This window comes from Corvus kubaryi, unplaced genomic scaffold (genome assembly GCF_017639235.1).
Source record: "Corvus kubaryi isolate FWS band 111438036 unplaced genomic scaffold, C.kubaryi_AGA036_p1.0 66, whole genome shotgun sequence".
Classification (NCBI taxonomy): Eukaryota; Metazoa; Chordata; class Aves; order Passeriformes; family Corvidae; genus Corvus; species Corvus kubaryi.
The window spans coordinates 4,224,246-4,236,926 of NW_024582054.1; the positions used below are offsets into that span (position 1 = coordinate 4,224,246).

Sequence of the window (12,681 nt, forward strand, 5' to 3'; positions counted from 1 at the left end):
AGAAGAAAAAGAACAGTTTATCAAATTCCAGACAGTGCAGCACAAGGGCTGTGTGCAATTGCTATGCAATTTAGATGGGGGAAAAAATTATTCTCCACCTTTGACTAGTCTGATTGTAACCCCATCCCACCTCCAAATGCTGCTTCCATTTTGTCTCTTGGGAGGTGTGAGAGAGAAAGCTCACTTGGTAGTTTCAGTTCTCTCATGACACTGTACATGAGGAAAGGCCCTAGATTGCATATACTATTTTTACTCTTCCCTATGCTCTTCCCCCACCCCAAATACCCTCCTACATCACCACTTTTTTGTTTCAAACAACAAGGCTGAACAGGTGAAATTTTAAATAATGATTGAAGATTTTTTTTATTCATTTAAGTTTCAATATCATTACAGAAAATGTTATGGTACAGAGTTGTTTAACATTAGTTTTATTTCTTTGCTCATTTAATTTCCACACGAATGCTGGTAACACTAATATCTGTACAAGATCAGTCTTTGATTTTTTTTAGTTTTTAGTTCTGTACATTTTTAAATGTATTGGTTAAAAAGGCTGTCAGCACTTAAGGAAGCAATTTTTTTGTTTGTTGAAATAAAAGGTATCCAGTTACTGCCCAAGAGTACTGAGCTGGGTGGCTGCCGGGACAAGAGACATCCCTGAATGCGCAGCGAGGTGAGAAAACCTCGGGGCTTCATTGGGTTCCCAGTGCAGCCACTCTGCTTTTGGCACTGTGCACATCAACACGAGATACAAGATAAAGAACAAGCAGAAGCTCTCTGTGAAGCGGTTATGAAGCATACTAATAAGGGAAATCCAAGTGTTGTCTACGCTAGTATAAATAAGCAGACAGCCTTGTTTTAAGAGCATAAGTAGTTGTATCTTAAAGATGAGAAAAAACACAAGTTCTGCAGGCACCTACTGCTGTCTACTAAAAGCTACCGCTATTAGAACTAGCATTGAACACACAAAGCAATTGCAAGAAAAGGAAAAAGTTGCTTTGATATAATCAGAATAAATTTCTTTGTTAAGATTTGTTTTAAAGTTTTTTTTTTTAAAAGGTATTTATTTAAATTCCATTTGAAATATATTTCAAGATGTTGACTATACTGATCAACTTTTATCCAAATCGGAAAATCTAGCTGTGCCGTTGCATATTACAGGATACAGTCAATGATATGTGGACATGCATCAAAGCTTCGCTCTTGCTGGTGACATCATAGCCTTCCAATGACCATGACATCCACCACCTCCCCCTTGTGAAGCTCCACATACTGCTCTGTCTTTGGAGGTAGCATCAACAGTCCATTGGCACTGCGCATACTCATCAGACGACTGCTCATCTGATTCCCTACAGCAGAGAGGGAGAACAGTTTCAGTTAAGTCTTCAGTTAGTTCCAAATGCTGCAAGGTTCAACAAACAAAAGCTGTTATGATGAAGATGTTTATGTGGCTAACTTATTCATGGAGCTGGGATCTTGCTCTTCCAAGGTGGATGGAAACAGACAACTCTGGAGATTTAGTCAGCCTCTCACCACACTGGCTCTCAAAATCTTCACTCCCTTTGCTGGTGGCTTTCCTATCCAGCCTTCCACATTATCTGTACCGTGTATCTTGTCCTAGTAAATTGCTAATCCTATCAAAATTACTTTATTTTTCAATTTGTACACCTATTCCAGTGGTACAAACACTAAAATCAGCAGAGTCTAGAATATAATTTTTTGTATGTTCAGTTTTTAATATACTGTTCTAGAATAAATTTTATTAACTTTATTCTAAATAAGAATAGAATTATGAATTCTATTGGAAAAATTCTATTGGTTGGAAAAAACCTCCAAGATCATTGAGTCCAACCTTTGACAGAACACCACCACTTCAACTAAACCATAACACTAAGTGCCATGTCCAGTTGTTTCTTGAACTCTTGCAGGGATGGTGACTCCACCACTTCCCTTGGCAGCCTGTTCCAATGTTCAACAGCCCTTTCAAGAAGAAATTCTTCCAGATGTCCAACCTGAGCTTTCACTGGCGCAGCTTGAGGCCATTTCCTCTTGTCCTGTCACTTGTTGCCTGGCAGAAGAGACCAACCCCCAGTTGGCTACAACTTCCTTTCAGGCGGTTGTAGACAGTGATAATGTCTCTCCTGATTCTCCCTTTCTCCAGGCTAAGCACCCTCAGCTCCCTCAGCCACTCCTCATAGGACTTACTCTCCAAACCCTTCACCAGGTTCATTGCCCTTCTCTGGAAATTTTCCAGCACCTCAATGACATTCTTGTACTGAGGGGCCCAGAACTGAACTAGTATTCTCCCTGTGGAGACTCACATATAGTGCTTTTTATTGAACAATTTGGATGTAGCAAAAAGACAATTAGTTGTTTAAGGACCTAAATCATCTCTTGCAAAAGTATCACAGTCAGCTTTCTAGCAGTATATAGCTAAACCAGTATTCAAATCTAGTACTTACCTCAACTGCATCTTAGTATCCAGAAGTATTCCTAGGTGGCAAACATGACTAAGAAATCCTTAGTCTGCTTTAAGAGAACACCTAGAGCCTCTGCTATTTTTCCTACTTTTCCAGTTCAGCTAAAATCACTTCTTTTATTTGTATTGCTCCTATGTCTGCCACATCTAGTGTTTGTTTAATACATGCACAACAGCAAAAGGAAGCAAATGTGCCTGACTGCAAATAAGCTTAGTGGATGTTTATAAAAATGAATGTGTGCACATATGCAAGCATACAGGTGTAGTGTGTGTGTGTACAAAGGCAGGTTATTCAAATAAAGGATATTTTAATGGTTAAATTGACAAGCCATATCAGCACTGAATTTTGTACTAATGTATGTGTATGCATGTGCACAAGTGTGTCAGCAAATCAGTCTGCATAAAGAAGGTTCTGTGAAAAAGAGTGAAAACACTCTTGGTTGTTCCCTACCCATCTGTAGGAAGGCAAGGCCGTGTGTGTGTGTCTGTCAGTCTGTGTGACTGGGCACTGACCTGTACTCTGTGCCCAAGGTAGTGGTTCTTGGTGATGCCAAGTCAGAATGCACCGATGATATTCTGGGCGGGGGTCCAATTTTACATCACATGATAACTGTAGGATTAAAAAAGAAAGTATGAACATGTCATGCATTCACATTGCACTGTCTAAGATAATGGAATAATCTGCTCAATTGCTTTTCCCTAAAAGCAGTATTTTCAAAAACTTGCATTTTGAGGTCAGATGGCGTCTAGTACAAGATTAAAAGCTGTAGAAGGCAGAGACTGCAGTATTTAAGGAAATACAACTGTGATGTTACAATATCAAATTGTGTGAAGATGCATTAAATGAAATATTTCAAAGCTGTTCCTTTACTGAGAGTTTACAGATAGTATTTCTCTAGAAAAAAGCCTGGTCTCTGGATTACATTGCATAAAGATAAAAATGTCATTTGCATTCAAAATCCTGCTAGCTCTGACGAAAGGAAAATGGCCAATCTTTGAAATGAAAAGACATACAGGGGATGGCTCATAATGGAAAAGTCATGCAAAAGTGAAGGTCATTGCAAATTGCTCTCTTTTAGAATATTTTAGCTGTGAGATAAAATCTGGACGCTTGAAAAAGGGCAAAAGAGATACACGGGATAAGCTGTAAGAGAAAAGTGCATAGCCAAGAACACTAAGAAAACTACAAAAGGTGATGTATTCCTTGGTACTTTATTTGAATCAAAAATGGAAGAAGAAGACATTATAATAACATGCCTTGAATCTATATTAAACAGGGTTACCATATCCATGATTTATTAGAAAAGTGAGAAGAGTTTCAGGAATTTATATTGCTTAGGGTGGGGATCATGTGGGTTTCTTATATAAGTAACTCAACAAAAAGGTTTTAAAGTTTGTATTTTCTGTTGCTAATACAGAACTATCCAACTCTAGGTATTCACAGAATACTCTGCATTTTTTACCACAGCCTAAAACAAATGTCTTTTTTAAACAGGAGAGTGTCCTTCCTGCTTGATTGGCAAATGGCTGCCTCTGCATCTGTATATCTTGCTCCATTAGATGGCCATCTAACTCTAAAAAATTACAGGACTGAATATTACCATGAACAGAGACTGAGAATGTACCTGTATTTGTGTGAATGTCCTTCCACTGCCAGAACTAGTCTAGGGCTCAGATTCCACAAACACAACAGTCTTTCAGAGCCCAAAGAGCTGTGCTTCAACATCTTGAGAGGATTTTTAAATAGAGGACAAGCTTCTTACCCTGGCTTTGATGATGGTGGGTCGAGGATCCAGGATACCCTGCATTTTCCTCAGTGCAGGAACAACAAAGAGATTGCAGGTGACAACAGCTGACACAGGGTTGCCTGTAGGACAAAGAACAGTTGGTGGTGATGCCCTCTTGATTTACTGTGAAATGCTGAAAGAACTCATATCTTTATGGCAATTTCACTCTGAAGGATTCTACAGAGCTTTCCATGCTATGTACTGCATCATACAGTACAGACTGCAGTGGTGTGTGGCAAGGGGTATGCGGCAAGTACATCTGTTAAAGCTACACTCTGGATGATGCTGTGCTGAGGTCCTGCTCTGACCAGAATTGCCCCATGTTCCTCAGGCCCCACCATTTGCCTCTGTTCTTCCGCTACCTTTGTCCTATGCCTACATTTGTCTGGGTCTGGAGCAGAGTTAACTGTGCATAGTTATTGGCTCTACCCTCACAGGGCTCTTTATTAGTGACTAATGGTTCCCAGACACCAAGGGAAAAATATCTTTCAACTCCCTAGCAGAGTGCCAAAATGCTTTAGGAAAAATTCAGAGGAGAATCCTACTGATTTATATGTTTTCTGTTGGCTCACAAGAGAGGTGTATGACCACCTGTCAAACACTGTCTTACATATCTGGACTTCCCTAGACAACAGTTTTAAAATAAATGTTATGATCAGACAGATGCTCCATTGGTCTGTCCCCTGGAAGAAAATGTACTGCAGCAACTAAAGCAAGAGAGGATAGAAGCACTAGAGATATATCTGAAAACCACCAGCTTATCAAGAAGAGGATTCCTTGTGTAGTCAAAATTCATGGAGAGCCAGAGCAATAAGAAGAAATTAATTCCTCCTCATTTAGGACAGAAATCCATAACGAAATGTTTATTCTGAACGAGTGCTTTCCCAGGGCACGCAGTGGGCAGCGGTGCAGCTGTGCTGCCCTCTTTTGGTTCCACAGTATAAGCATGAGAAACAAAAATACTCCGTGGCATGTTCTTGGGTACTCCCTCATTGTTCTCTCCATTTTCAGTATGTCAGAGTGGATGCACTGACCTACACACACAAAATATTTATGGTGAAGGTGGAGTGAGCTGTAGGAAAACACACCCCTGTAAAAAAGGTAAGGAAATTGTTGGATGGAAGAAATTGTAAGACCTGTACCAGAAAATTGTGAGGACAGGGACAAAAAAGAACTCCTTAGCACATCCCTGTAAGTCCATCTCTTCTGGAAATTTCTGAGAAAATCTTACAGGTACCTTCCTGAGGGGTCAACACCAGGCACAGGTGCTGTGAAATGTCACTATTCTGTTTCATGACTGTCATCTATGCACAGGAACAAAAGTAATCCACAAAACATCTTACCTGGGAGTGCAAAGATTATTTTTCTTACACCGTCAATATCCAGAGTTGCAAAAGTTGTTGGCAGGCTATGGAAAAAGAAAGCTATTTAATATCTGCATTAGAATTTGACTGAACATTATCATATTATTTAAAACATCTGGAAAAGAAAACAAAACAAAGCAGGACATCTCTCTCAGCAGTTCATTAGCACCTGCTGCTTATTCCATACTGGAGGTATAATCCTCTCTTTGTGGTGACAGAATAATTTTTCTTGATATTCAACTCTGAAGTTTTAAGTACACAAGTTTGGAGAGGGAATATCTAAAAGGAGATTAACTAGTAATCAAAAATCTAAATATTGTCTTCATGCTAGAAGCCAATTAACAATGAAGCAATACTGAAATTATGCAGTTACAGAGCTGCGTTTGTTTTTCATATATGGGTTTCCGATTTTTTATAACATTGGTGACTTTAATTTTCTTACTCCAGTCTCTACAGCAGTACTGACAAGGGAGCAATATTTCTGAGCAGCAAATGCTAGCTAGTCTGCAGATGAAGAAATTCAGATACATGGGCAGAGCTGCAGCCAGGTGAGACCCAAGTCTGTCAATGAAGAGCTCTCTCTGCCTTTCAGAGCTGCTGAGTGCTCTTTGGTGACTTGCTGTGAGGGCTATTACAGTTACACAAATAGGACAGTAATGTGACAGCTCAAGAATGTGGCTGGCAAAGAAAAGGGACTCATCCATGAAAAAAGAATTCTGTACACCTATGTTAATGTAATCCTTTCAAACATCAGAAATTATACCTTATAGGAGCAATAATTAGGCTGGTTTCCTTGGTTTCATTTTGAGCAGACCACTACCACCTGGTCAACAGATGATAGTTTATGACTAGAAACACTTTGGAGATTTGCTACACTTTGATCATTATCACCTAGTTTTGTATCTGCTAAGACTCATCTGTATCCTATTTTACCAGGGGAAGTTAGTGTTTGATGTTCCTGTTTTAAAATGCCTCTAACATGATGGGAACTATGTGCCAGACCTGCAACTGTTATTACCAGTGCACAAATCAATGTACAAAAAATCAAATTGCTAATTCATATTTACTGGAAACTCTGAATTCCCATATGACATTTCAACACCATCATTGGTAAAATCTTCCAGTACTTTCTTCTGTCAGTGCAGCTAGACAAGATAACCTTCCATGAGCTCAGCAACTTTCAGACCAAGTGGAGGGATGGTAAATCCCAGGCACCACCCTGCACTCATGAAGCACATCAAAATACAGGCATACAACAAAATCTGACTTCACTCTTGGAACTGACTCAAGGGATTTTTTTCCCAATATAGTAACCAGAATCTTCAATCTTTTAAGATACAGCTAATAAAACCCAAAATGCAATATTTGCTATTGCACTACAGCCAATGAAAAAGAGAGTGCTTACATTCTCAATAAGAACAGATGACCAAATGTTTTGGTAGCAATAATACCTTTCTTGTGGCATAAAATGAAAAGGGACATTTAGGGAAAAAAACAATTTCTTGAAGTTTTTCTAGCTAGTTATTTGCTAGAAAGTTTATTGCTGCAAGTCTACAGAGGAGTCATCAGAAGAAAGAATTATGTTTGCTTACAAGTAAGCCAGAACCAGAACTTAATATTCTGAATTCTCTAAATCGAGTTATCCATTCTTGTCAGCAGCAGAAACTGGAGTGCAGATTCTGCTTCTGGGACTTCCCTACATCAGTTGTAGCAGTATGACAGAAGCCGTGAGCAATTTCCATGCCTGGGCTACATCCACCATGGGAAGAAACAAGCTTTTAGCTCACTCATTCCTTTTGTGGAGGGGAGGTGGTGGTGGTAGGAGCAGCACAAGCACCAAGCCCACACACAGTTCTTCACCAGACTGTACGCAGAGACAGTAAAAGTATTTGTCTGTTTTCACAGCAAACACCCACTTGCAGCTCTGCTCTGTGACAACAGTTCTGGGCTAGAGGGACTCATTTTGCAAAGCTGTGCTTGATCTTGTGTAGCTGGACCATTCTGACCCAGCTTGCAAACAAACTGCTCTCCACAGGGAGTGAGGCAGAGGTGCAGACATCTTTCTGCTCTTGTAGTGTGAAGAAAAGAGAACTCTCTGTTCTCAACACATGTACTTTTCATTCTCTCTGCAGAACACACTTCCAGACTCATTGATGAGCAGTGCCACAGCATAGGAAAGCAGTGCTGAAACAGTTTTCTGAGGCAAACTAAACACATAAAGGACTGTGCTTACTTTAAAATTACGACGCTCAATATGCCAATTAGACAAAGCTTTGTAAATTAGCTGTCATTCCACCTCTCTCAAGGAACTGCTTGTGGGAATATAATTTATGCAAATTTTGTAAAATCTTTAAGCAAACTGTCCATTTAATGTCCTTATATTTCCTGGTTATTTCATGGTAATGTCAGTGTGAGCTCTGTGATCCCACTGAAGGCTGTGGTAATGTTTATACCATGCTGGTTTCCCACCAGTCCCCAAACCTGATTTGCAACAGTTATCAGAGAAATATCTCTTACTGATAAAATATAATCTCTCTGTTCCAGTTAATTTCACCCATAAAGATGATGACTAATCTGAAGAGCACTGATTTTGCTGCTTTTCCCATATATATCTAACCTGTGGTTTATAGTATATTTGGAAAAGTGAAATCTACTGAAGCACTTCAGTAGGATATTTGGCCAATGCAGCCTCCAACTAGGCTGCCTAAGCAGAAAGATTTCTTACCCAGGTTTCATAAAAACTCTGCCAAAGTGAATCTGTGCATGAAGATCAATATCCAGCACCTGTTTAAGATAGTCCTGTTTAATGAAAAAAAAAAAAAAATTAAGTAACATCAAAGTGGCTTTACATCATCTAAGCATTCAAAGCAATTAATTAATATCAAGTGAAGATGAAAATTTGCATATCCTGAAAGTGCTACAGCCCAGTAGGGAATTTCCAGTATTTGAAAGGAAGTGTTTTGGAAAAGAAGAAGTAGAGAACAGACTCATTTAGGTGCCAAACCTGATTCCATGAGGACATACATTTCCTTAAAATTCACCTGCATTATCAGAGTCTTAGAGTACCCCACAAATACCTACTACTAAAACATTCTCTATGTCAAAGATGGAAGAAAACTTTTATGGTTCAAAGTTAATACTTTAAATGATCAAATTATTTAACTTTTCCTGTGGAAGCTATCTAATTGTAGATTTGGAGATCTCCTACTACTTTCAAAATCAATTACTGTATTGTAGAAATCATAGTTTTCCAGGATACTGTAATTATCGTAATTTCTTGGGTCTAACAGTATAATTCACAGTGATTGGGTTTAACAATCCTTAAAAGAAAAAACTGAGTGGCTTGTGAATGAGTTCAAGTTAAATGATTTTGCATAAACACGATTGATCCAGTTATTAAAACAAATGGAACTACTTGTTTAATCTTTATTGAAAATTGCTGTGCCTAAAGATGTAGTACCCTGTCTGTTGTGTTTAGTGAGGCTAAAGACAGAGGCCATAACAGTCATCTGTGAAGACAGACTTTGAAAGCAGCAAATCTGAAACTCCCTGGCAGTTACCCTTTTTTTTGTGTGTGTGCGTTCAAACACTTGGAAAGCAGCAACTCATTTCAGCCAGGCTTGAACTCTCAATTATTAATTGCATGAACCCTCTTTTACTTTCTGTTTGCTTTTTGGATGTTCAGTGCTATTTCATTAAAACTGCAGAAAGCTCAGCATCAGAGGGCAGACCATCAGTGGAATATAGAGCCCATTATGAGCCAGAAGGTCTGAATGTCTGTAAGACCATTCAGCAATCCAGCCACTTCTTAGAATGTTTCCATGTCTGCACTATGTTGCCACATTCCCAATTTAAAGACCAGCACTTGTCCTTGATTATTTTTCTAGGAATACTGAAGACAATGGGAGTAATTGAAAGTAATTTGCACTGGTTTAATTAATTATCCATTTTCATAACGTATCCGACAATATGATTTCTACTCAGAAAAGTAGACAAAACCAGCACTCATGTTTCCCATCTCCTAATGACTGTCTTTAGTATCTGTTAGTTATAAAAGATGTTTATTTTACCTGCCAAACTCACAGATTCAGCCTGGGATCAAAAAGTAATTTGAGTTTTCCTTCGCATAAGTCATGATTAATAAATGTCCTGCAGGTTCATCTATGCCCCACCAGCATCTGTGTATCCCTATTTTCTTTGATGGTTTTGGCACAGGGCTTATCAACAGGAACTCAATCAACAATTCTGTTAATGATTCAAAAGGCAAATATATCAGCTCACTGGGTCTCATATGCATTGCATCTGTAGGACTATCAGGCGCAAAATGTGATAAAACTATTTTTGTAGCAGAGCTTTGGCACATTCAGGAAACAGGTGTGCTGAGTAAAATAATGCTATTTATATACCCAGGTTGCTTTTTGAAGTACTTTCAAAGTACCTTAATTCTATCTAAATTTTACCTGCTCTAGAAATAAAGTCTGTTGCCTTTACCTGCTATTAACCCAGCACCTTCCTCATCTACATAAATCATTCCTTAAATAAAAACACATTTGTAAACCACTCACATCAAGAATTAAAATCTTTTCTGTTGTACTATGTCAACTATAGTACAAAAACAAGAAGAAAGGGAATGAGCTCTGAAGACTATTTTCTTAAGTAATTTACATGTTAAGTGTCCCAGTAAAAGTAAGGTCCTTTTTTAATAAACATTAATACAAAGGCAGTAGCTTGGATGACAGACTCTGGTATGAAATTCTTCCATATATTGTAGGAAGTCATACTTAAATTTTGCATACCTTTTCCCCCATAGATACACCTCCTGATGTAATGATCACATCAGCACGGCTGATACCCTCATTCAGTGCATTCAGTAAATCATCTGGGCTACAGGAAAGAACATGCAAGCAGATTAGTGGCAGGGAGTTATTATGAGTTGTAATATAAGTCTGTGTGCACACATACAGATGCATATACGCACGTGTTTTAAGAGAATAATACAAGGTCTTTTCCTTCTTAAGATTCCACTCTGTTCAATTCAAGTCAAGAACTGCAATCTCATTAAGTGAATTCCACACTGTTTGGCACCTTTCTGTCTAAGCTTTGCAACAGGAACAGTGGGATACTTTAGATTGGGACTGAAGAATGCTAATACAAGTGTCTAAGAGTATGCAATTGGCACAGTAGGTAGTAATACAAATTGTGACTTAGATGAACTGACAGGGATATATAAAGGGACCTGATACATGAAAATTACGGACCACCAAGCAGGCTGCAGTACTACCTCTCTAGCTTATTTGATGTGTGCAAAAATGGGGGTGAGTCTCCACTTCAAACTTTGATCACTGAAGAGTGGGAGTAAATCCTTTGTTTCTCTTCTCTGTTAGAGGGCTCTGTAGCAAAGCCACCTGTACATATCCACTTCAGCTTGCAAAAACACAATCCATCCTGTTAAAAGGTCTATTCACCTTCATGAGAAACAGTGTAATGGGAGCTATGATATTCTTCCATACAAAGAGTATAACCGTGAAGGATATTGGTGTCCTAACTATTTTCTTTCCATTTTAGGTCTAAACTGGAAACTTTGAAGTGAGCATTATATATTTAAGAGCAGTACCGATGCCAATACAGAGCTTCAAGACACGCAGTGGAGAAACTGTAATACAACTCACACAGGTCCAGAGGAATCAAAACCAATTTCCAATATATTAAATTCATACTTTGCATTTAACATTTGTGAACTGACCAGAAGTTGACCGGTTGCTACAACAATGTATTGTTTCTTCAACAGTATATTTTCACTCCAGTCATCCTGAAAGTTTTTCATGGGAGGCTGTTCCTACTTAGAATGCCATTGAAAGAATGGGTAATAATGCTAGTGACTGTATGAAGGCCTTCAGCTGGAATACAGCACCTCAGGTAAATGCCACACTACAATTACAAAATACCATTGTGGGTGATGAATGCAGGCTGAAAATGGCATGTGGGCTATCCTTTGGGAGCTTTGGCTGTATTTCATCCAAAAGTAGAACTACAGCAGTAATTTTGGAGTTCGAGCTGAAAACACGAAAATTAGGAATATTATGCAAGTTCTAGTTGATCTTTCAGAGACTAGCAGAAACTGTGTGTTTCCAAATGTCTCAGAAAAAAATTTCTTTCCTCTGAGCATCCTTTCTTTGCCCATGGTTCAGTGAAATACAAGCAGCAGTTAGCATGAGGTGGTGCTGTGTGCACTACAATTTATGTGACGCAAGAATGACTGCACTCCCTCCCTGAGTAAATATCTCAGTGCATGCAACCTTGCACACACCTCATCTCCTCACCAGAGAGCCCTCAGGTGTCCTCAACCCTGGTTATGCCCTTACAGGCAGAAAGACTCAAGACTCTTTCTCCACTATGTCCAGTGACTGCAGCAGCATGTTCTTTGGCATCACAGTGTAGTCATCCTGCACAACTTTATTATCTGTGTTGGGTTACATCCCCTCTCTAGGGTCAGATTGCTTTGTAAGAGGTAGGCAACAATTACAGCAGAAAGAAGGGCAGATTGCTGTAGACTGCAGTCGGTAAGATAGAATTATACACTACCCCTTTTTTAAAGGAAACAGTGGTTGCAGTATTGTGGCATGCGATCATTACTTTTGTTTAGGGTACTGGGTATCTTGGATACTCTTAATGGCCTACAAAGAACGCCTAAACTGTTTTCTTTGGGAGAAAATATAAAACATATGGGCTCAAGCAAAACCATCTCTTTTGTTCTTTAGGAAACTGAGACATTTTATCAGCTGCCCCTTCTGAAATCTCAGCATCATTTTCTCCAAAACCCAGCACAAGTCTTCACTAGTCAGTGAAGGAAAGTAGAAAGAAGCAAGTCTGCTGTTGGCTACTTCTTCAGAACCAATTGTCTCGTATTGATCGTCTAAGTAGTATCTGTATGTAATAAGATACTGTTATAGAGTTTGTAATAGGAAAAGTCCCTCAAGATCTAAGTATTCCTTAATCCTTGCCAATGAGGCTGCTTGGAATGCAGCAAGGAATACATATTCATTACATAGGTCGA

General features: G+C 38.9%; 1 protein-coding gene across 32 annotated transcripts in view; it reads right to left on the bottom strand.

The window, feature by feature from the left end:
• Positions 1–332: 332 nt before the first annotated feature.
• The window catches only part of GPHN (gephyrin), a 282,202-nt gene continuing 269,853 nt past the window's right edge, over positions 333–12,681 (bottom strand). For all 32 annotated transcript variants that reach the window (XM_042047195.1, XM_042047216.1, XM_042047218.1 and 29 more), the window contains 6 exons: positions 10,424–10,511; positions 8,353–8,426; positions 5,607–5,671; positions 4,240–4,343; positions 2,990–3,086; positions 333–1,346 (listed from right to left, as the gene is read on the bottom strand). In XM_042047195.1, coding sequence (XP_041903129.1) covers positions 1,213–1,346; positions 2,990–3,086; positions 4,240–4,343; positions 5,607–5,671; positions 8,353–8,426; positions 10,424–10,511 — 562 coding nt within the window. In that variant the 3' untranslated portion in view covers positions 333–1,212. The remainder of the gene's footprint in view (positions 1,347–2,989; positions 3,087–4,239; positions 4,344–5,606; positions 5,672–8,352; positions 8,427–10,423; positions 10,512–12,681) is intronic.